Source organism: Macrotis lagotis, chromosome 1, assembly GCF_037893015.1.
Source record: "Macrotis lagotis isolate mMagLag1 chromosome 1, bilby.v1.9.chrom.fasta, whole genome shotgun sequence".
NCBI classification, from domain to species: domain Eukaryota; kingdom Metazoa; phylum Chordata; class Mammalia; order Peramelemorphia; family Peramelidae; genus Macrotis; species Macrotis lagotis.
Window position 1 is genome coordinate 706,684,208 of NC_133658.1, and position 26,265 is coordinate 706,710,472.

Genomic DNA, 26,265 nt, shown 5'->3' on the forward strand with positions numbered 1-26,265 from the left:
TTCAGAGATCAATGCAAGGTTCCTTTTAGGTCCTGAATATTTTCACAAGGAAACATTTTTTAAATTAAAGCTGGCTCAGATCAAAAGTAATTTGAGAGCCTTTCATTTTCCTATTGTTGCTGTCATTGCTAGAATAGGCTAAAACAGAAAAGCAACTGCACAAATGCCCCCACCCCACACCCCAGTCAGTGACATTTGGAAGGCAAATCCTTTTCCATTAAAAAGCAGTCAAACTTACTGTGGTCTCATCTAGACCTTCACTTTAGGAGAGAGCAGGAAAGGATACTGTGAAGCCGTGGTGTGCAATTAAAGTAGGCAAAGGCTTAAGATATAGTATCAGACATTGGAACACTTGGAATCATAGAATTGGAATGATGGAAGGGACCTTAGCCATACCAAAAAGAAATTCCCACTACAATACACCCCATGTGTGAATATCCTGCCTCCAAAAGGATAAACCCAAAGCAAATTTTGTAATCTCCATATTCTTGGTTGCTATAACCCTACTTGAGTTAATCAATCAGCACACATTTATTGAGTTAATTAATCAACAAGTTAGACAAATATCCCCTGCCCTAAGAGAGCTTATATTTCATTGAGAAGAAAATAGCTTTGTAATATAGCTATATATATAGATGCATATATAATCCAGGAGATTAAAAAGTAATCTTGCAGGGAAGTCTAGTGGCTGGGTGGAACTAAGAAGGGCCTCATGCATTGAGTGGGTGGCCTTTGAACTGAGTCTTAAAGGAAATCAGGAATGCTAAGAGACAGAGGTGAAGAAGGAGAACATTCCAGACCTCTGGGGCAGTTAATAAAAAGGCAGAGATAGACTTTAGAGTGTTGTGTGCAAAGAACAGCAAGAATTAGAGCATGCAAACACCTTTTTAATAGCTCTCACACATGCACACCTGCTTTCTGTTTTCTTTTTCCCTTCAGATCTTTCCTTGGAATTGTCCTTCCAAATTTTATGACCTGCTATTTGGTCTGCAGATCACATAGGCTGTTACTGAACCAGATCCCTTTCCCTTAGAGTTTTATAGGTATTAGCACCAGCCCTGCTGGAAGAAATCTGCCGTTCTTCCAAGTCCCAAGCAAAATTATTAAGGGAACATCTAAAGGAGCCCCAGGAACAAATATTTGTCCATTGCCCCTTTTTCTTTGATTCCTGTGTGTTTGCTTGTTTCACAAGAGTGATGTATTGGGCCGCCATTCTTTTTTCCCTTATCATTCTCCTAGCTACTTCTGAAGGCACACTCGGCTGAATACTAGAATATCTTGGCTGACAAGATAATTACATCCAACAGCAGACTAGGAGAAAAGGAGGCAGCACCCAGAAAATTTCTCAGTCTACCTAGTCATTGCAGAAGCCAACTTCAATCTAAGCACCCTGATTTAATTAGCACACTCTCATAGCTACCTGCATCACCGTGGAATTCTGACAATGGAAAGCCTAAAGGCAAAGGAGATATCATGCAGCACAATGATAGAAATTCATGCTACACTAGTGCCAGAAACAATTACACATTCTTCTTGGAATCCTGGGTGTCCTAGTAACACAGTATGACCTGGGGGGGGAATTCTTGCATAAAACTAGGAGCCCTGCATTTACAGATAATGAATGTAAGAACTGGCAAGAGGGAAAATAACCCAGGAGGATGAAAAGCCTCATGGGGGAAAAAAAGCTTTCTGATTTATTTCAGAAGTAGGGACCTTCTTTGAGAGTCAACCTGATTATTCCCCCTGGTCACTCCAAAAAAGAGGACTTCACCAGAGAAGAGTTACCATTCCTTTGACCAGATAAATAGTACAGAATATTCCACAGAAATTACTTTTGCTCCTAAAATTTTACTTTTTCTCTCTTGCTTTCAAACTCTTTTTTTCCAGTTTTGAGAATTATAACCTTAGCATCTTTTTATTTACTGGACAAACATTGTTGAATTCTATGATTACTACCCAGTTGGAGCTATACAGTTATCCATTCTACATCTTGGGGGCAGGGGTTGGGTTAGAGGTACAGTGTTTCCCCCTTCCCTCCCCACCATTAGAAAATCCATGTAAAATGTTTTGGCCCTCCCTTCATACCAGAGAAGAAGGTTGAATTATTGATGTATTAAAAGACAAAATATGTTAATTATTGTACAATATTATACATCTATTTTATGTTATTTCTGAGTTTCTAAACTTCTTCTATGTTGTCTGCAGCTTTCACAAAACTCCCCCCCAAAATTCCCATTTAGTTTCTAATGCTGACCCATGATAAAGTTAAAACTAGGAAAGGAGAAAGTCTCAATGTGGAAGGGATAACTGAATATCCCTTTTTTTGGTATTCACCTGCATTTGGCAATTTGGGATAGTAGAAGTTCCTAGCCCCCAACCAAAGGTTTTTCCAGGAGGAAAAAAAAAGACCATTTCTTCATTCATTTTCTAAAACTCACCAATAAAATCCTGAGAATTTATTTGTCAGTTTAGGTGAAGAGAGTTTGCTTCTGCAACAGTTGAAGAGGGTCAGTTTAACTTGGTGACCAGAAAATCCTTTTGAGACCCTTTAGGATTCATTCATTCAACAAATATTTCTTAAATACTATTGTTTGCCAGGTATTTCTTAAATACTATCAGCTTGTACCAGGCCAGCTTTTAAAGAAGATACTAAGTTTAGATAAGTCCCTGCCCTCATCAAGCTTACAGTCTATTAAAGAATATACAAACATAGATGTCTATAATTCACAATTTTACATGATGAATGCATCAAAAACTTAGAAAACAAAGGGTCATGAGAGACCAGAAGGCCAGACAGGGTAATGAAATCATCTGTAGAATAAAACTTGAGTTGTGTGACCTTGGGCAAGGAACTCCACTTTCTTGGGGCTCTGTTTTCTCATTTATAAAACTGGAGAATTCGATTGAAAGTTCTCTAGGGAGACCCCTCTAGCTCCAACAGTTTTTTTTTAATTTAAGCTTTGAAATGGTGACATATATATACACACACAGGAACAGCTCTTTCACAAAAAAAGTTGAAGAATAAAAGGAAATAATACTTTTTTTTAAAAAAAAAATCCCCTTTGAAAAATGAAAATAATAAAATATGTGTAAAATATTTAGGAATTTTTTCTGAAAAATGTTCTACTTAATATCATCAAACCAATTAGTAAATAAAATCCATATTACTCTTGTAAAACATTCTAGAAGAGACAGAATTACAATAATTAGCTAAGTAAGCATCCTGACTGCTCTGCTATACATGTCAGTAGGAGAAAAAGTTATTTCATGGTTAGAACACTGCCTAACTCATCACCATTTCTCCCTGCCCCTCCAAAAAATTTGCATAATTTAGACTTAGATAATTGCATTGAAAAATAAAGAAAACATTTTTTACATTAAAAGTAAAAATAAATTTAAAACTTTCTTAAGTAAAGACTAATATTAAAATTTATAGTTCTATTATATACAGGGTTGTGTCTCTTAAGATCTGATTGTTAAGTTTTCAAAGTGAGGATTTATACCTCAGAAATCACAAAACGCTATTGTTTTGTTGGTTGTTTAAACTTAAGAAAGTGGAGAAAGTCTTAATAATGCAAATTAAACTTAAACCTTTATCAAGTGTACCCTTTTTTGGCTAGCTGGTCAGTAAACATTTATCCACACTCCACTGAATATAATGAGAATTTAGAAAATGGTCTAACAAAGACCTAAGGCCCAAAACACCATAGAGTTAAGGACCAAAATATGGATTATCCAAAAGATACAAATAAAAACATACTTTTGACTCAGGAAGAATTTAGAAGTGAATAATTAGCAGCAACCATTTCCATTGTACAAATGAATCAGACTGTAGCAGAATAAATGAAAATGAAAGAGAGGACAACTTGCTAAAACTTAGGTAGATGTGTTATAATACTGGAGAAGAATCTACAATATAACAGGCCCATATTTAGAAACTGTCTCCTACCCACACCAAAATTAGCTGTATTGTCTCCATATGGATAAAATGTAAAATAAAAACTATTAAAATATTTATGTTCATATAAAAATTATAAATTAAAACCATAAAAATATAAAGAAATAATAGGAAGATTCATTTTCCTGACTTCAAATCTGATCTCAAACACTAGTTGTGTGACCCTGGGCAAGTCACTTAACCCTGCTTGGCTTAGCATTTCTTTTGTATAATGAGCTGGAGAAGATAATGACAAATCACTTCAATATTTTTGCAAAATAAAAAATCCAAATGGGGTTACAAAGAGTCAGAATAATTGAAAATGACTGAGTATAAAAGCAAAGAAATAATAATAGGATCATGAGCCCTACTAAGAATGTATTTCAATGTTATTTAGAAAATATCTTTCTTCAACAAAATACATTTAATATCTCACAAAATTGTTTTTGGTCAGCATTATTCAGTTGTTTCCAACTTTGTTGTATCTTTCAGGAGCAAAAATTTCATTAAAGATTGTGTGACTTGTAGATAAGAGCAAGGTATTTTGAGAACAGGTTGGAATGGAATTTAAGGAATGTTTTGAGTAAAGGGCATATGTTCAAATTAAGAAGTAGAACAACATGACATGGGTTAGAGGTCCAGTGTTTTCCCCTCTCCCTCCCCCATTACAAAATCCATGTAAAACTGATTCAAAGGAAGGAAGATAGAAGTGGTAGAGTGGTGGAGTGGGGAAAGAAGAGGAAAAAGGAGGAAGAGGAGGAGGAGGATGAAGAAGAGGAGGAGGAAGGTGAGAGATGAAGGCATGGAAAACAGAGAGGGATGGAGGTATGAAGAATAAAAGAGAGAGACCAGGTGCAAGCAAATGTGACATAATTCAAGAGTTTTTTTTTAATGTGTCATTAACCCTTAAGGGATCTCTTCTCAGAATAACATTTGTTACCTACATTCACTGTTGAAGGAATTCTAAATTTTAGTAAGAAGTGAGTAAAATAAATATGTAATTTTTGTTTCTTATTCAAGTTCTCAGATATTCTGAAATTAGTCCATGAGCTCCAGATTAAGAACTCCTGCTTAACTGAAGAGATTGTATATAATAGGGTGGGGAGTAGAGGAGGAAAGACAATTCTAAGAACTAAGGAAGAATAGTTGCATTAAACTTATACCACATCATATCTTCTCAGTCAATATAAGCTAACTTTTTTATTACATAAGTCTAGAATTTTTCAATATTCGTTAATAATGAAAACAGACAACTCCCTCTTGATCTGTATAGGACCATACTTCAAGAGGGAACATAACTGTATCCAAGGTCTAAAGAGAATCAGATCAGATGATCATATGGATCATCTTTTGGGTGAATCATATCTTTGTCCTTAATTCTATAATGTTCTGTGTCTTAGATATTTGTAGAATGTGGATAAATGTTTAACAACCAGCTCTCCAAAAAACTATCCCTTATCCTCTTGGACATTATAGTATATTATGTGTATACAATTCCATACAACCTCTATGTTTCTGTTTTTATGCACTATTGACCATACACAGTCAATATTTCTCCATTATACAAAATGATGCTATCGATACAGTCAATTTTTGATTATCAGTTTTCATGAGGGAATATTGGTTTTGCCTAGTTATGATATTGGAGGCATTCTTCCTGCATGTGTTCCAATTCCAAAGAGAAAGAGAAAAAGAAAGATCTAACACCAAGATAGATTGGGAACAATCAGAGCTTCAAGAAATCCAATTTAGAACAAAGATTCATTAAATAAGATTCAAAGTCCAAGGAAGATAACCAAATTCAGGAATAAGAAGAGGAGTAATCATGGAGGACAATTTCAGGAGCGAGCATCATCACTGCACTAATTTAGCTTAATGAAAAACCAAATGGCAATCAGTATCCAAAACCAGGATCAAGTCAAAGGTTTGGGCAAGTTGAACAAGCTTCCATATAAAGGCTAATGTTGAACCAGTCAGGTTCTCAAGTTTCTTGTTTTCTTCAATAATTTAGAAAAGGCCAGACTAAAGAAGAAGACTGGCATTGATTACTTATATTTCCTAACCTAGTCAGTGGCTCACCACTGGAATTTCCTACTGGAACAGGCAATCTCAGCAAAAAGTAAAGGTGGAAAATTAAGATGTTTTCCTTTTTGTCCTACAGAGTCAACCTTCTAAATGACCCTTTGTTGATGCCTTACCTTGAACTAGTAGATGGCTGTTTTAAAAAAATCTGATTGACAATTTTATACAAAGAAGAAAAGCAAAAAAGACAGAGATCGTAGGATTGGTATGAAATTGTGAAAAGAAATCACGGAGACGGGGCAGCTAGGTGGTGCAGTGGATAAAGCACCGGCCCTGGAGTCAGGAGTATCTGAGTTCAAATCCAGTCTCAGACACTTAATAATTACCTAGCTGTGTGGCCTTGTGCAAGCCACTTAACCCCATTTGCCTTGCAAAAAAAAACTTAAAAAAAAAAGAAATCAAGGAGAACAGCAGGCACACATTACCTAAGGCAGAAAAATAAGCCTCAGAACCTGCTGGGTGGCATCATAGGGAGGTGGCCCCCACAGCACACCCATAAGCCATAATTAGGATAGTCCATGGATTGATAATTGAGAAATGAGTGATAGAAATTCAAGTCCAAGCACACTAGTTTGCATTTCTAATCAGCTTCTGTGCTATTGTTTACCAGCCCCACGATTCCTAATTTCCAAGAATAATCTTCTAAAGACACAATGCTATAATTCATAACAGCCGGGCATGCAAAGTCTTCCTTCTCTACCATAAAACATGTTTAATCATGCTGATTTACAATAGCACTTTAGTGCTGTAATGAAAGAGAGGCATTTGATACATAATATTTAAAGGAATCATAACGCTCCTGGAGATTTAAAGTATAATTTTTAACAGCATTAGACCAGGAAGCCAAATTGTCCATGTTTATAGATAATTATTTGAAATACTTCAGGGGAACCAACATCCAGAATTTAATTAATAGTTTTCTTCTACACAATTTACAGTATTATCACTTGGCACTGCTACTGACTGCCATGTCCTTTATACCCTCACACTAGTGGTTATCAGCAAATGTGATTAATGTTAATCCTAGTTCTAATAGCCTAACTGCCAAATGTTGTGCCACATGAAAGAGAATAACTGTACTGAGAGAACTGAATCAACTTGATTTTACCAGCAGAAATTGAGCAAAATTCACAAAACCAACTGGACTTTCATTTTGGAAGCCACCCATTACACTTCTACGGCTATGGATTAGCATAAATTTTATCAGGGATGACAATTCCATACAACCTTTGGGATACATGATTCTTTTTGTTAGAGACTTAAACTTCATTTTGCTGAGTACTAAAAGTACTCTTTTTTATTTTGTATACTCTCCAGTTTTGTTGAGGATATATGAGATAGGCCCAAGATTCATGTATCATATTATTGCAATTGATGGGATCTTGGAATAGAGGATAGGGGCCTGGATTTTTTAATTAAAAATCTGGTACTTAAAACTTAGGTCTACTTTTCTACCTTTGTGATCTTGGAAAATTACTACTCTGGTCCTCAATTTCCTCAGGTGCCAGAGCAGGGCTAGATGACTATGAATGTCCCTTCTAACTCGAAATCTAGGATTGTAATCATATAATTGTTTCGGGGAATATGTTTACTGGATAACCTTCACACAAGTGATACCCATTTGTCTGACATTTGGGAATATTGTCTATAGTTGAGTGATAGTGTTACTTCCTTTGTTGAAAAGTAAACAACAATTTTTTGCAATTCAACAAAGAAAACTAAGTTCCTACACTGTGGCATCTACATGGCTTAGTGGATAGAGTCAAGAAGAGTCCCCTTTCTGAGTTCTAGTATATTCTCAAATACTTACTATGTGTTTCTGGGCAAGTTACTTAACTCTGTTTGCCTCAGTTTTCTTAGCAATAAAATGAGCAGGAGAAGGCAATGGCAAGCCACTCTGGTATCTTCGACAAGAAAACCAGAAATGGGGTCATGAAGAATCAGTCACAATTGAAAAATGACTGAAGTATATCATGCAAAGAAATCTTGGGTGCTGGGGTAAAAGTAAAAAATTTTCCTTAACCTCTAAGATTACATTATACTTTAAGGGTATGATTATATCTATCTATCGATAGATAGACAGATAGATAGATACAGATAAGTAACTTCAAGAAAATCTAAGGAGAGATCAATAACCATCAGTAAAGGCTTCAGGAGAGGCAGTCTATGCCTTGAAGAAATAGTGGAGGTAGTGTGTTCCAGGCATGGGGAATGGTCTAGGAAAAAGTACCAAGAGACAGTAATGAAATGGAATCTTAAGTTCAGAGAAAATTTAGTAGGCCAGTTTGTCTGAAATTTTGATTACATGAAGGGAGGTAATTTGAAATAAATCTGGAAAGATGGGAAAGGGGGATGGGGAGGGCTTTCCATATTAACCTAGGAAGTTTGCATTATATTATAGAAGCCATATTAAAGAGGTTTTTTTTAGAAGAGAAGTGTCATGGTTCAAGTTGTATATAAGAACTGCTAATATATAGATATGTGGAGGATATTCTAGATAGGAATAAGAAAGAAGAGACCTAATATAATAATAACAACAACAATGAAAACAATAATTAGAACTTATATAGTACCTACTTTTTTCCATATACATATCTTAGACACATACCCAAGGAGTAACCTTTGTATATTATTATTTTCACTGAACTAGATGTTGAATTTTAAAATGTTAAAGGTTCATGAACCCTCACTGGTATATTTCCCATTTGTAAATCAGCTACACTCAATCTTAATCAAAATTTTGCTGAAAATACAAAGTTAAACACATAATATTTATATAATATTTTACCGATGAAATTCACTTATACTCTCCCACCAATCCATATTTTGTTCATGAAGAGAGTGGGTACACACTTAAAGTCCATAATTATGTAGCATATAAGAAATACATGTAGCCAGGGAAATATTGTAGATTTAGTGTCTTTTTTCTATCACAAGAATTCTTAATGAAAACTTTTTGATATAAATATCTTTGTTTAATGAAGACATACAGTGCTCAATTGAGATGGTTCATACAGTGCTTAACTAATATTTCACTGTTCAGAACATTTCAGCTAGACAACTCTATCTATTGAAAGTTTTGTCTGATTCTCTGCTTTCAAAATATTTTTCTTTTCTACTGAGCTTATTCCTAAACAGGATCTGTAGTATCAATCTGTCTCAGTTTTGACCTTAACTTATAGCTTCAAGAGAAATAATATCATATTCTTTTAGAAAAAGACAATGACCTTTATCCAAAAAAACAAAACCCAAAAATCCATCCTTTATCCTAGTGTCTCCCACACTGCTTCTTTGCAAAATTCTTTTTCCTTCTTTACTTTTCAGCAACAATGGATGGCAATGCAAAGAGGTATCTTCTGTCTTTTGTTTTCTCTTCTTAACAAATAATAATAGAAAAGAGAGTATGTTCTCTGTATTCCTGCTTCTGATCAATAGTTGGCAGTTATTGAACAACCAATATTTGTAGTAATAAATGAGAATCCAGAAAGAAAATTCCATTCTCTCTTTATTATATTTCATATATTTCCCCTTCTTCTTTGATTCAGGAGTGAGGTCCTTTCCACAGTTATCCCCATCTTAGCTTATAGTTAGTAACAAGTTCTCATATTGTCCATAATCAGGTAAATTAAATTGGTCCCATTATCACAAAATAATTTTGACATCTAAGCTTCCCCAGTTATGGTCTAAAAGTTCTCTCATTCTTTACATGAAAATAAATAAAGTATTCTACAACCTGTCATCTTCAAATGAGTCACTGCTTCCTCAGAACATTTAAATTTCATTTAACTTCATAACCACTTCTCTAAGCAGATCAATAGACCTATGTCCTAGATAAGTGAATTTATCAACTCTTTCTCTATAGAGCCTTAAGGAAACTTATATCCCAGGCAATTGAACTGTCATGTCCTTAAATATAGATTGACTGTAGGTCACAGTGATAATAAATAATTCTGGGAGGAGGGAGATAGGAGAGGCTGAAGGATATCATGTTTTCAAAATTTGATGGACAGGAGGAATAATAGCAGAATAGTTAATCTAGAAGTGGAGTAAAAGTACAGGTTAGGGAAATGTAAGGAGTAATGGATTAAGAAGCCAGGGTGCTAGTGGGACTATGACCAGGTATATTAAAGTCCTCTAGCATGAGGACAAGGACTGTGATAGATGAAAATACTATGGTCTCTGTACTGCTTGGTTAAAGAAGACTATGACAATGACCTAAGACTCAGTAGTTCAATTTGATTCAGCAAAAACTTGTTAAGCATTTACCATATTCAAGGCACTATGCTACAAAAACAAGCAACATAAGGATTCCTTGAGGATCTTATATTCTACTTCAGCATTTAAAATGAAATTATAAAACATGATGCAGAGGAAAATTAACTGACTCTGCAATTAAAGAAGCTAACTTCAAATCTGGTGATGCTAACCATCTGTGTGACTTTGGGAAAGTCAGTTTCCTCATCTGTAAAAGAAGAATTAGACTAGATAGACAGAAAGTGTATCAAGGGCTTGTAAGCATTGTGTTCACATCCAGGGCTACAAATAAAATCAAGCAACATTGTCAAAAAAAAGCTCATTTTTAATGGGAATAGTCTCTGTGATCTTCGATCTAAGTATAATGTAAAGAAAATTGAGTAGAAAGAGAACTAAGAGGGATTAGTAGGAAAGTTTTCACACAGTATGTGACAAAGAAAATCCTGAAGATACTGAGAAGAATAGGGAGAAAATTCCAGTCATGGGCAAAGGCTCATGAAAAAGTTTAGGAATTGGAGATAAAGTACTAAGTTTAGAGAGAAGATAGTAATCAAATGAGCCTTGACAAGAATTAGAATTTGTGACAGAAAGCAATATACAAAAGCAATAAAAGTCGAATATTTGTCCAACATGACCTATAATGCAAAAATGCTTCTGTGTCTTGGTTCACATTATCACTACCATATCTTCTCATAAGCAGAGGCCAAATTTCTGGTAATTTCAGTTCTTGAAAGAATAGCTCTATGTCTATAAAGGAAACATCACTTTCCTCTGAAGGGTGAAATATCTAGAACTAAATCCATGGCCTATAACAGCTCACACAATTTACTATAGAAGCCCATTATTCTTGTCAAAGACAAATTGTTCTATCTTATATACTGTTCCAACAAGATTAGTTATCTGGATTTTAGAGACCAGGAATAATTTTAATACTCACACTTATGTAGATTAATATGGTTTCAATTATGTCTTTCTCAACAACAACCTCATGAGGTACAAAGTGCTTTAAGACTTATAAAGTACTCTACATACATAACCTCATCTAAATTTCCCAACAATTTTGTGAGATAGATGCTACAAGAATTATTGTCCTTATTTTAGAGATGAAGAAAGAAAAGCTCAGAGAGCAATCACTTATCCATGGCCACACAAGTAGTAAGTCTAGGCATCAGAATTTGAACTTTAACTTCTCAACTCTGAGCTGAACACTATTGGCTATGTTGATCTTATTTCCACAGGAATAGCCAGGTGGCTCAGGATAGAGTGCTGGGCCTAGAGTCAGGAAGACTAATCTTCTTGAGTTCAAATATGGCATCAGACACTTACTGACTTTGTGACTCTGGGCAAGACACTGTTTGCCTTAGTTTCCTTATCTGTAAAGTGATCTGAAGAAGGAAAAGACAAACCACTCCAGTATCCTTGCTAAGAAAATCCCAAATGGGGTCATGAAGAATCAGATGCAACTGAAAACAATTGAACAAATTGTTTCTGAATCATACATGAGAACATTAAAGTTCAGAGGGTCAGATGATATAACTAGCTACCAAATGAATAGGGGACCCCATACACAAACACAGATCTTCTGTCTCCAAGGTCAGTGATCTTTCCACTCTACTATGCTGCCTCTCAGTCAAATTAGAAGATGACAGTAATGGATAGCAAAAAAGGTGACTATCAACTATCACTGACAGTCATGGAAAGAGACAGCAAAAACTATAGTTAGACTCAAGAACAATATAGAGGCCACTAAGGTCAAGAGCAAAAGGTCTTTATACCTCAATAACCTCTAAGGTTTAAGACATTGTTCCTATGCTCTGAAATCAATCATAGTTGGTCACAGAGGTTGTGCATAAGAGTTAATCAATAGAAGATATCCAAGTAATTCATCCTTCTTAAGACCAAACAAGATCTAGAGACTCATCTGTCTTGGTTGAGTTGCTTATTTCCCTTAGTTTCCTTAACTATTAAACAGAGAAAAATAATGCCAGCTAAGTAGGAATTTATAGGAAAACAAATGTTTGATATTCTTGGGAAAATGTGAGTTCAATTCATTCAGACTATTAGTTTTATTGCTGTTATTGTTATTTTAAGTCATGATTCTTTTCCTATTATAGAAATATAACCTTTGACTAAGCTAACCACAGAACCTTAGATTTCCCCAAGGACAACTCTGGCCAATCCACTTCCCATTTGAATATAGGAAGCAGTTTATTTGACTTGGGTTACAATTCAATGGAAATGTTCATTCATTATCAGAAACTTATTTTCACTGACCAGTTAAATATAGGTGATTACAGCCAGCAAGTTGAACCTAGTACATTTCTCAATTAACATTAGGCAAACAAAGACATTTTTATTCTTCTTTGTTTACAGAATTATGCTAAACTTATTCCTGGAGCTACAGTAGGGCTTCTTCAGAAAGACTCCGGAAATATTCTTCAGTTGATCATCGCAGCATACAAAGTATGGTACCTTATAGTTTCTATATTTTGTGTGTGTGTTTGTGTGTGTGTATGTTTTATATAGATATGTTATATTATATATATATATATATATATATATATATATATATATATATATAACATAGATTAATTTATGTTATATAGCCACCAAATGGCCTCTGTCCTGCATGCTCAAAGCTGGATGGTATATGGGGTGCTTTACTTTCATCTTTTTATTTAATTCAAAATTATCCTTCCTAAAAGGTGGAACACAGAACACATGGCAAAACACACATATAAGTATGTCTGGTGCTATAGTTTTGGTTGTTTATAAAACAGCACCCAACAATGAAACACTATCAGTTGTGGAATTCTTTCCCTTGCCATGTGAGTCAAACATAGTAGTCTTCCAAGGCTATTCTAATGGTTCTAAATAGAAGAGAAAACCCCTAAGTCTGTGGATAAAAAATAGAGGATAATTCGTTGAAAAATAATCATGTACAGTATAGTAAGTCAAGAGAATGCTTTAAAATGTCAACATGGGCATGGGTATTTTTTGACATAATATTTGACAATCCTTTGCTGTACTAGAATGTTACTCATTAAGTACCAGAACATTGTACAAGTATAAGCAACATTGTGCGAAAATCAGTGATGATTGACTTAGCTCTTAGCAATACAATAATCCAAGACATTATCAAAAGACTCTTGGTGGAATATGCTATCTGCATCTAGATAAAGAATTATGGAGTCTAAATGCAGATCAAAACATATTATTTTCACTTTTTTTTTTTTAGTTTTTTGTGACTTTTTCCTTCACAATATGACTAATACAGAAATAAGTTCACATGATTGTACATGTGTAATTTATCAGATTGCTTGCCATTGTTGGGAGGGGGGGAAGAGGGAGGGAGGGGGGGAGAATATAATTGAAATTCAAAATCTTACAATAAATCAGTGTTGAGAACTATGTTTACTGGAAAAGATAAAATACAATTTACCAAAAAATACTTTATTCAAAAATATTGCCTTTAACCTGGCATTTTCCAAAAAAACCTTTTAAAAAAAAAGAAGCCACCACAAGTAAACCATTGAAATCCCATTCTGGATTCTACTGTCTGAAACCAGGGGAGATTTCCATTAGTTTTATAGGCATACAGCTATTGGACTAGATTTTCTCCCTTTACTGAAGGCACACTCTAATTTGCTAGTTATAGTATTGATTTTGAGGTCTAGTTTCATGATTTAAAAGAAAGAAGTACAGATAGATATCTGATGAATGTCCTTTCATTTATTTTATTCCACAAATTTTTCCTTATGTTCCTTTTTTTTTAAAAAAAAAGTGAAGAATAATACACATTAAAAAGGTTGATCTCTTTATCCTGGAGAAGGAAGCAGATAAAGAGATGATCAAACCTCACAGTCTCACAAATAGCTTGATTTTGTAATTTTTGATAATTAACAGCAAATGAACCATACCCAGCAATTTATCTATTGCTATTTCCCCCTATAAAACTGACTCCCAATTCCAGATGAATTTTGAACAGTCATTCATTCTTAAATATCTCATTCCAACAAAGAATTAAACATAAATTTGTCTTTTTGGTTAAAGTAGAATGCAGTTTTAGGGCTTACACTGCCATCCTTTGAAATTTCAGTTCACTTGGCTCACATCAAAAATTTATAACCACATTAACTCAGGCTTGAAATCCTTCCAGGCAGGAACACCAGTCAACAACAACACTATAAAAACCTTCTTCTCTGCCCATATAGTAATTAAAGTTTTAATGTGTAGAATCTAATAAAAAACACAAGGTGATCCTTTACTGAATGAGAACACACTCCAATTAGTTTACCCCAGCATTTTCAAATTAGTTCCCTTCTAAAATTTTCAAAGGATTTAAGGAAATTGGGAAAGAGTAAGTTGTCAAAATATTTGTTATAAGATATTCTCATATTCCCTCTTCCTCATTTGAGTCAAGACCTGTTCTAATCATGCTCCCGCTTGCTTTAAAAAAGGTTAAGTTCCAATAAGACTGTAGGTTTTGTGTGTTTGTGTGTGTGTGTGTGTACATATTTGTGTTTCTGTGTATTTTAAGATCTGAAAATGCAAGTTAATCTTGGAGGTCAGTTGAAATTAAAATTGTTGATCATTTGAATTAATTTCAGAATATTCAAATATTCTAAAGTACAAATACTCTATAGAAAGTTCAGAAATGATTTAGAATTGCTATTGAACCATTAGAACTGAAGAAAATACTGTAAGTTAGATCAATAATAAATCAGGAAATAGATCTTGGAAGAGCCTAAAATTATTTCTCTCTTTTTTAAATATATGTGAATTTTTTTCACTTGATAAACTTTTTTCCTCTCCTCCTTCTGCGCTGTTATAGAAGAAAAATAAAACCCTTTTAAATATGAATAATTCAGAAAATTAATCTTCCATATATCTTTATCCAAAACTATATTTCTCATTCTGCATATTGAGTTCATCCCCTCTATGACAGGAATTATTCATCACTGAGCCTCTGGAATTACAGTTGGTCATTGCCTTAATCAGAGTTTTTAAGTCTCTTAAATTTGTTTTTGTATCATCTTTGTTATCGTTCTCCTGATTCTTCTTATTTCACTCTGCATTAGCTCAAACAAATCTTTCCCAGTTTGCCTAAAATTGTCTCTTTCATCATTTCTCACACTACAACAGCATTTTATTACATTCATAAACCATTATTTGCTCAGTTATTTCCCAATTGATGGGCATTCCCTTATATTCTAGTTTCAAAATATTGTTCTAATCTTTTTGTTGATGTAAATGTTATTTTTATAAGAGGCAATATGGCCTCTTATAAATACTGGATTGAATACTGGATATGGAGTCAGAAAGATCTGGTTCTGACATTTATTAGTTCTGTGAGCATAAATTAACATTTACAAAAAAACATGAACGAAATCAATTTTTGAGGTCAACTAGTTCACAATTCTCTAATAAATGAGGAAACAGAGGTCCAGGGAAGTGAAGAGAATTCTCAAAATCAAACATGTAGGAAGCATCAGAAGTATTTGAACTCAAATGCTCAGATTACAGAGCCAGTGTTCTTTCCACTATCTCAATTTCTCTGAATTTCAGATAATTTCCTCAAATTATAAATCATAACAACATTATGGGGGGTGACTAGGTGGCACAGTGGATAGAGCACCAGCCCTGGAGTCAGGTGTATTTGATTGCCTAGCTGTGTGACCTTGGGCAAGCCACTTAACCCCATTGCCTTGCATAAACAAAAACAACAACAACTAAAAAAACCCATTACATCTGCCTCAGAAGAGGGGATAATTATCCCAATAAAAATCAGAGGTCCATAGATCTTGAACTGAAAAGGAGTTTGGGAGCAATCTAATTCAAGTTCCTTATGTGACAAATAAGGAAACTTAAGTCCATGAAGAAGTGACTTTCCTTAGGTCATTGAGGTAAGGAAGCAATCAGAGATGAAATCTGAAAGTAATTTCAACTCCATCCATCTTGCTGCTGGTTTGACTCCTTTAATCCACAAAAAAATTCTTTAAAGACTTTGTTATACATGGATCACATCAAACTCCATGGAAGGAATTCTCATTCTGACAAAATGACGGATTCCTAATGTACTTTAAACTAAAATTTTTGGCAACAAGGTCACACAATGGATAGAGCTATAGAAATGGAGGTAGGAAGATGACTTCAAATTCAGTCATTAAATGTGTGACTGTGGGCAAATCATTTAACCTCTGTCTGTTTCTTTGTCTGTAAAATAATGCTATCTACCTCCAAGGGTTGCTTTTAAGATCAAATGAGATAATATTTGGAAAGTGATTTGCAAACTTTGATGAACTTTTTAAATTTTATATTTTTTATCTAAAAGGGCAGTTAGGTTGTGCAGTAGATAGAGAGCTATACCCGAAGTCAGGAAGACTCATCTTCCTGAATTCAAATCTGGCCTCAGACATTTATTGGCCGTGCGATCTGGGCAAGTTATTTGACCCTATTTGTCTCAGTTTCCTGATCTGCCAAATGAGCTGGAGAAGAATATGGCAAACCACTCCAGTCTTTTTGGCAAGAAAATGCTAAAAGCACAATCAAAAAGAATCAGACACAACAAAACAAAAATTATCTTAAAGGTTATTTCAATACCATATTCTCAACTTTTTGTCTTTGTTTTAGCTCCAATATCATCTCAATTGTTATGCCTCAATCTTCTTTACAATCTAAAACAAAAAACAGGAGCCATGCAGTGCTAATAAATAAAATGCATTCTAACTTACTGAAAAAGATTTATGATATTCCAAAAGATCTGAGACATTTCATTTATTGTTAGAGTTTGATGAGGTGAACTTTGAAATCAGCAGCATCCCACTGTCAAAGTGATAATCAGATTTAAACACTAGACAAGCATTCATCTGAATGAACACTGAGGACATCCATGAACAAGTCCTTGGAGCAGTTACCAGTGACCTTGTTTTGTGGTGACATTAAATGTTTTGAAGATATTTTTTGGTCCATTTGGAATTTAGATTAAAATATCCTCCATGAAATTTATATTAAAAAAGTAAATATGTTCTATTCCAAATTGCTGTGACGAAATTTCTTTTTCATCAACCCCCTTTTTCATGAATTTAATTAGTTCCTCCTTTAATTTCTGTGCTTGGAACTAAATTGATTAGGAAAACATACTTGGTTTAAAAAAAATTAAGGCATGTGGGAATTTTCCTTGGAGACAGAAATATCCAGATTCATATTGAAATTATGCCCCATATTGACTATGTGACCCTGGATAAGTCACTTAGACCTCTTATTACCCCAGAAAATTTTTTAAGACTATAATTTTAGAGTGGTAGCAAGAGTATATTAATCATTGAAATCAGAGAGATGGTAAAAGCCAGAATCTGAGAAGGACAGAGACAGAGGGACTGAGAGAGAGAGAGATTGGGATAGAACATATTTGCTTTTTTGCAAATATAAGGATATTCTAAATTTCACACAGACTAACACAATATCTTTAGAACTTATAATGTTACCACAAAACAAGGTCACTACCCTCAAGAACCTTTTATAGGCAAACTTTGAAGATATTGCCAATTTGATTCCAATTATTCCAATAAAGTGAGTCATAGAAATGTATTAGTTTCCCAGTGCATATAAAAATTATGTTTATGCAATACTGTAGTCTATTGTGTGCAATAGCATGTCTAAATTTAAAAATGCTTTATTGTAAGAAAAAATGCTAATCATCATCTGAGCCTTCAGCAAGTCATAATCTTTTTGCTTGTGGAAGGTCTTGCTGAGATATTGATATCTGCTGACTGATCAGGGTGGTGGTTGCTGAAGACTGGACTGACTGGAAATTTCTTAAAATAAGACAACAATGAAGTTTGCTATATTGATTGACTGTTCCTTTCATTTGAACACTTAATAACTCATTGTAGGGGTACTAATTGGCCTAATTTTAATATTGTTGTATCTCAAGGAACAAGGACTAAAAAGGGGGAGAGATGGGGAATGATTGGTTGATAGATCAGTCAGAACACATCCAATATTTATCAATTAAGTTCGCAGTCTTATGGTGTGCTTTATGATGCTTCAAAACAATCACAACAGTAAAATCAAAGATCACTGATCACAGATCATCATGATAGATATAATAATAATGAAAATGTTTGAACCATTGAGAAAATTAGAGAGAGAGAGATGAACAGAAGAAGAATTCAGAGAAACATGGGAAGACCTAAGAAGGGTGGCTCATTGGCTTTTTTTTTCATAACAATTGCAGATTTTAATGTTCAAGAAAAATTAAGTCCATCATACACAATTAAAAATATAGGAAAGTTCATGCAGACAAGAAGCTTCCAATTCAGCAATTTTAGCTGCTTGAAAATGAAGATTACATATCAATGCAGTGCATTTTATAGTTGCCAAACAACTTCATTTGAAGGTTTTATACTGTGATTTATACATCTTTTCTTTGAATTCCATCTTTCCATCTTGCAGACTTGATCAACATGTGTTGTTTTAGATTATGGCAAGAAAAATTAAACAAATTTACATGCTCATTTCCCTTTTAGTAAAACATGAATGAAAATGCTTTGGAATATAGAATACTTCAGAAAGTAACAATGAAGAACATGCAATTTAATGATAAGGGATAATTAAATATAATACTAAATCATAACCTCCATTGGAGCCTTTTATTGATCTAAGTCAACTCTCTTCAAGTGTTAGTCTTGAAGTTAGAAGGACAAGTTGAAATTTTAGCTCAAACATTTACTAGTTCTGGGCAGTTATTTAATGTCTCCCAGTCTCAGTTTCCTTATCTATAAACTAAGAGAACTGGATTTGATGATCTTATGAAATAAATGGAATGAAAAAAAAACCAGCTTATAGAATCAAGAAAGCAGTGTAAATGAAAAAAATCATTAAAAGGATATTGAATTCTAAGTCTAGGACAACAAATAATGAAAAAATCTGTGCCCCACCATGACAAAGAGGTAGGAGGCTAAATATTGTCTCCATTGTCAAATATAGTCACTATATCCACTTTTTTGGCTTGTTTTTCTTTCTCATAAGAGAGGATTAAATGGAATAAGAGATAAAATAGCAATAAAACACATTTTAAGATAAAGGAAAAGATTTAAAAGAGGACTAAAGTAGAATGGAAATATTTATCAAGGAAGGATATTTGGATGTCTAATTCATAAATTCAAAAAACTACCAATGATTTTGTCTAGTGAAGATGTTTTTGTTTGCAGCAAGATACAAACAGAAAGAAAAACAGGAGAAATAAGGAATTTATACAACTAAGTAAAACTAGATCAAAGAAGCAGAATATCACTCTGATGATGGAACAATGGTAGCCTGGAAAAATGTGAATTTTAATATGCTTTTAAATGCCCAATATAAAAATAAAACTAAAACAGAAACTATAGTACTAATAATGCGGAAAGTGCTAAGAAAAACATTTTGATTTGACCAAGGTTAAACTAGAATGTCAAGCAATGATGGCATTCCATTGCTTACTTAATGTAACCCTGCAAATAAGCTCTTGAAATTTCTTGCCTATCTGTCATATAAATGTAAAATGAGGCATGCCAATACCTATGACTCACAACAACCAATCTAGTGACACACCTTTTATTTTTCACTCAGTAAATATTAACTGAATTGAATGGAGCAGCCCATGATGAGTGGCACTAAAAGTTCAGTTTTTAATTACAGTATGAATCACCTAGAGCTTTTTTTTTAAGGGGATAGAAGGGAGGGTAAAAATCTGTGTGGTAAGCTCCCTAGTTTGGAAATTTTACTATCCCAGTATAGACTGGGAGTCCTTCATATTTTTTGCTTTGTTTGGTTGTGCTTTTTTGCCTGGGGACCTAAGAAGTTGTCACTTGCCTAAGGCAAATGCTGTTTGTTCACTTGAGTCTGACTCTTTATGATCCTGTGGGTCACAGCACACCAGGTCATTCTGTCCTCCACTATTTATTGTATATGGGGGTTTTTCTTGGCAAAGATACTGGAGTGCTTTGCCATTTTTTCTCATTTCTTGCCATTTCTGACCTTTTGTCCCAAACTGTCCATTAAGATCTGTCCTGTCTATCTTGGGTAACTCTGTATAGCATAGTTCATAATTTCATTAAATTATGCAATCCCTACAGCTATGACAAGACACTGATCTAGGAGAGGATAGTAAATATTAATATGTGTCAAAGAGGGGAGTAAATAATAGAAGGGAACAATCATTTATTAAATGCTTATCGTGTACTTTACAAATATTTCATTTGAACCTCTCAACAACTTTAGGAGATAGGTATTGTTATTTGGAATTTGGCAATCGAGGAAACTGAGTCAGATTGAAGTTAAATAACTTGCCCAAGTCATACTACTAGTAACTGAGGTTGGATTTGAACTTCTCCTGACTCTAGGTCTATCACCTAATCCACTTACTCTCAGGTCTAGGTCTACCTGATTATATGGTTTCCTTAATCCACTGCCTCCCCTCCCCTCAGTACTATTAAGGATCAATAAATATTTATCTGTTGTCTGATTGCTTTTGTGAATTTCTGAGACCACAGCAGCTGGCTCATTTAAACCTTGGACCCATGATTGTTTTCTGTTTTCTAACTAAAGTTTTGGCTCTTAAACTGTGCTGTTGTCTATCTCTCAAAGGAACTCCGATCAGAAGTGGAACTGGAGGTGTTGGGAGATACAGAGGGACTCAGTCTGTCATTCACTGCTATCTGTAATAATGGCACCATCTTCCCACACCAAAAGAAATGCTCTCACGTAAAAGTGGGAGGCACAGTAAGTAAATAACCCATTTTCAGTTTGAGAACTATTCTGATAAGTGGAAAATTTGCTTGGAATACTGAGACTAGAGTTCTCTGTTTGATGACTTTATTTAATTCCTTTCAAGAAGTTTGAGTGTTTTCATGGCAATAACTAAGACATGCTTATTCTGTGTCATTTGTTTGTTTGTTTGCAAAACTGATCTTTATGCATCATTACTTCCAAAAGATCAATGTGAAAGGAGGGGAGCTGGGGATAAGGTGGGGGGAGCCTGAAGAAGCATATGATGAATGTTTCCTTTTCCAGGCAACATTCAATGTGACTGTAAACCTATCAGCTTGTGAGAAAAAAACCAGACACATCACCATCAAGCCTGTGGGCCTGGCAGATGCCCTAGAGATTGAGATTAGCCCCCAATGCAGCTGCAACTGTGAAAAGGACATAGAAGAGAACAGTTTCCGTTGTGGCGGAGGAAGGGGCTCCTTCCAGTGTGGGGTGTGCATTTGTAACTCTGGTTACATGGGTCCCCTCTGCGAATGCGATGAGAATGCCTTGAGCACGGAGTCATGTCGAGATGCCCAGGGTCATGCCTCCTGCAATGGAAGGGGAGACTGCTACTGTGGTCAATGCATTTGCCACCTGTCCACATATGGACAGATTTATGGAACCTACTGTGAATGTGACAATTTTTCCTGTGTGAGACATAAAGGATTGATATGTGGAGGTATGTTCCCTTTAAAGTTGTGTTTTATATATAGATTAAAAATGTAAATTATTAGAAATTTAAATCAATGTATCTCCACCCCACTTATCCCAGTCCCCAGGAGAAAGTAGCTGCCCAATGTACCTGGGTGAGTTAGATGACTGATGACTTTAAAACTGACCCATGGTAATCAGACATTCTGGTTTTTACCTACTCGACTCTTCACTTAGTGCTCTCTTGTTTTTTACATGTTAGTTATTATTGTTTCCCTTTTTCATGAGGCAATATTGTTAGTGACTTGTCCAAGATCACATAGCTAGTATATATCAAGTATCTGAGGTCAAATTTGAATTCAGGTCCTTCTGACTCCAGGGCTTTTGCTCTATACTCTGTGCTACTGAGCTACTCCACTTAATGTTCTCTTTTAACATTTCTCAGTGCATAAGCAGATAAAGAGTACATTGCCACAAGGCTGATGAATAATGACAGTTTGAAAGACTATAATACTTTAAAGTTTGAAGGGAAAGTTTTATATACATTTTATCTTTACAATGAGATAGGCAACTCAAATATTATTATACTCATTTTATGGAAGAAGAAACTGAGATTTATAAATGGGTGTGTCTTCCCAAGATCACATGGGCAGTGATTCTCACTCTAGATCCAGGACAAATGACCAATGTATATGGGCAGTGGATAGCGTGCTGGGCCTCGAGTCAGGAAGACTGGACTAGATGATCTTTAGGGTCACTTTTAAATCGAGATCATAGGCTATGCATGCTACTGAAGTAACATGTCAGTGTTTATCCATTATGACCTTCCATTCAGGTTGCTTTCATGCTATCTACACACTCAGTTGGCTCTGTCTTCTGTGGGATTTCCCATATTTTATGCCTAACATACTCTTCAATGGATCTATTGTTCTTCCTTGCCTTACTGCTTCTGTCAGATTTTGGTTGAGGTCTGGATATTAGTGCTCTCTATAAACTAACCCATCTTTTTCTAAGTACAAAAGCAAAGTTTTCTTGATTCTTCTTTAGCTATTCTGATGTTCTTTCATTTTCTTCCTTTAAGAAAAAGATTTGCCGAAAGATTTCCCTAAGAAACAAATTCCCTCATAGGTTCAGTATTTTTTAAATTTCTGAATATACATTTTCAGTTACTGAGAATGGTATTATAGGAAAAAATATATTGCTATTGAAAGCACTTGGTTTTTTTTCATGATCTTCAGATGTTTAAAAGCCACTAAGAGTGTTTTATATCTAGTTTATATATATAGTATTTGGGTCCTTGAGGATGTTCAGTGGGTAACCTTTGTGATGGTGGCTGATTAACCTACTATATTCCAAGCACTTGGGAGTACAAAAACAAAAATGAGACATTCTCTGCCCTTAAGTGACTTAAATTCTTTTGAATTAAGTTCACAGGATCATTAATTCAGGACTGGAAGGGACCATAGAAGTACTCTCACATGATCCCTCAGTTTAACAAGAGAATTGAAGTGACTTAGATAAAGTCACATAGGGAGGAAATGAAATAGCAGAGACAAGATTCAGATGTACATCCTCTGACTCCCAAAACAATACACTTAACCCCATAAGAATATTAAACCAGCTATTTGCAACTTCTCTATCTTGGTTACTGTTGTTAACAGACATTAAAGATTTAAAAAATATCTACCAGGCATTTCTTATATCAAAGTCCTTTTGGAACCTAAGTACTTTCATTTGATGGCATTTGTAAATCACTTTCATTTCCTCAGAATCACTCACAGTATGGGCATGCTTCCTCCATTGACTAAAATTTAGGAGCACTCTTTTGTGGGGAATGAAAGGGAAAATTTCATTTAGTCACTAGCTTGCATATTAAGACTAAGCTACAGCATGTACAGTACATATGAATAATAGGGTACTCTCAGAGCAAATGATAAACAATTTCTAGCCCAGCAAGCCTCACTTTATTTTGGCACAAATCAAATTAGTAGGATTTAAATAATGACTTATATAGATGATGAAAATGGGCTAATATGGCTAAGATATAGTTTGATATTCTAAAGTATAATTTAGCAAAAGCATACCTATTCCTAAAGGAGAATATTTTCATTCAAAGTCTTTTGAGATTATAAAACTAGGAACCAGGTTCCATCTTATTTTCAGATTCTTGCCCTTTCTTTCCTAAGATTTTCATTAAGAAATAGTGGTGAAACGTTCTTGGTTTATGACTTCTATGGAACAAATAGCCATACTATACAATCAAAGATTTTTGTATAAAACTGCATGTCCAGGGTCACAGAGGCAGTGTGGCTCAATCAGAGGGCTATTCTTGGTCCTGGGTTCAAATTCTGTCTCACATATATTAGCCATAACACCATAAGCAAGTCGCCACTCTGTGTCCTAGGTGACATTTTAAGACTTTCAATTCAATGAAGGCTGGGGAATTTTCACATGAGGAGTTGTTCTCCACACAAATGAAACTATACATAGAGCCCAGATCCCCAAAAGACTGCTTCTTACTGGCTGAACCTGCTTCATTCCATTCTATTATAGTCTTAACTAGAAAGATAAGGAAGTATTTATTGACTGCTATATTAAGTAAAGAAAAGGAAATCCACAAACAAAAGAGCAGCTAGATTCTTTTTCCTTAAGACAATGGTAATGAACTTTCCCTTGAGAATTATACTTGGTAGTTTTAAGCATTTAATGCTATATATAGTTTGTTCTGAAAATTATTTTGTGGAGCAGAAATCATTTGGAGTATGAAAAAACCTAGTTAACAATTTTTGGTTTCAGGTGAACTTATGCAAAAATTATGACTTCCCTAATACAAGTCAAGAAAAGTCAAGGTTTACAAAGAACTTTATATGTATCATCTCATTTATTCCTCACGATACTCATATATAGTAGATGCTTCCCAGATGAGGGAAATGAGACTAATAAAGATTAAGTATGTGGGGCAGAATTTGAACTCAGGTCTTACTGAGTTCAGTCTCACTCTCTAACTTCTATGATCAAGCAGGAAAGACAGCCTAGACCATAGAATCAGGATTGCCTCAGTTCAATTTCTGACTCTGATAGCTATTGTATTACCTTGGTCAAATCAATTAACTTCTCAAGAACTCCAAGTAAGTCTCAAGATTAGAAATTTCAGAAATTCCACAGTTGGAGGGAGTTTCCACACTTGGAAGGGATCATTGTTAGTATCCTTTCTCAATATCATTTGCGGGCAGCTAGGTGTCACAGTAGATAGAGTCGCCGGCTTGAAGTCAGAAAGACTCCTCTTCCTTAGTTCAAATCCAGCCTCAGAAGCTTACTAGCTATTTCACCATGGGCAAGTCACTTAACATGGTTGTCTCAGTTTCCTCATCTTTTAAAATGAGCTGAAGAAAGAAATTTTATCTTTGCCAAGAAAATCCCAAATAGGGATTTTCAGTCAGATGTGACTGAACAACAGTATTTTCAAAATTTGTATGCTATCTTTAAAGATACAAATTGTTGACATTATTATAACTGAATGCTTTATAAATAGCATATCATTTTATCCTCACAATGACCCTGGGAGATAGATGCCATTATTATTCTATTTTACAGATGAGGAAACTGAAACTGAGAGAGATTAAGTGACTTGCCCAAGATCACACAGTTAAGTGACAAAGTCATGATTTAAATTCTGGTCTTTTGGAATCTAATTGCAGCATTCTTTTCATTGAGAAATCCAGCTACCTCTGAATAGGTTCAATTCCAACAAATTTTATATGAATCTTATGTGAAGTTCAATTTAGTAAATATTTGGTACTATCAGAGAGGTTTATTAAGCTGGAATTTCTAGACCTAGGTCTGTGGATAGATTTCAGAAGGTCTGTGGAATTGTATGGAAAAATATAATTACATCTTTATTTTCACTAACCTCTATCTAAAATGTAGCATTTCCTTCAATTATGGATCAAGGCAATAAATATTTTCCATGACAGAAAAAAGACTAAAGAACCCCTGGGCAATCACAAAGCACCATGTTTATTTAGCTCTGGAGGTACAAAGACAAAAAAGAAAAACAGTCCATTTTCATAAGAAGCATATATAGTTGATATTCCAAATTTGAGTAGAAAAGATTTAGCTACATTTTTAAATGTCATGATTAATTTTTCACAACTACTGAGTGCTCCCAGTGTGCTGAGGATATAATTTAGAAAGACTGCTTAACCTTGAGAAGATTATTCATTTCTCAGCTGGAGGGCCAATTGGTAACTTCTTTTTAGACTAGCCAGACTTTTCTGTTTTCCTGTTTGTACTAGTTAATTCAATTTTCCCTCAGTCAGTGTGCTCATGAGCACCATCATAAGAATGGGCTAGAAAGAGAAAAGGAAGTGAAAAATTTTCAGACCAATTCAATTTGCCAAAAGCAAATCAAACCATCAATATTTATTGAATAGCAACTCTGTAAAAAGTATTGTCTCAGTTTCCTTGGTTACTCATCATTTTGCTTCAGATTTTCTTTTAGGAGAAAGTTGAAAACACTGATTAAGATGCATTTTGGGGAATGTCTG

General features: G+C 34.6%; 1 protein-coding gene across 3 annotated transcripts in view; it reads left to right on the forward strand.

Moving 5' to 3' along the window:
* The window catches only part of ITGB6 (integrin subunit beta 6), a 221,424-nt gene that overhangs the window by 165,457 nt on the left and 29,702 nt on the right, over positions 1 to 26,265 (forward strand). For all 3 annotated transcript variants that reach the window (XR_012474287.1, XM_074215871.1, XM_074215872.1), the window contains exons 11-13: positions 12,647 to 12,736; positions 20,903 to 21,037; positions 21,329 to 21,746. Coding sequence is in view for 2 of the 3 variants with exons in the window: in XM_074215871.1 (XP_074071972.1) it covers positions 12,647 to 12,736; positions 20,903 to 21,037; positions 21,329 to 21,746 (643 nt within the window). In the remaining variant the exon portion in view is untranslated. The remainder of the gene's footprint in view (positions 1 to 12,646; positions 12,737 to 20,902; positions 21,038 to 21,328; positions 21,747 to 26,265) is intronic.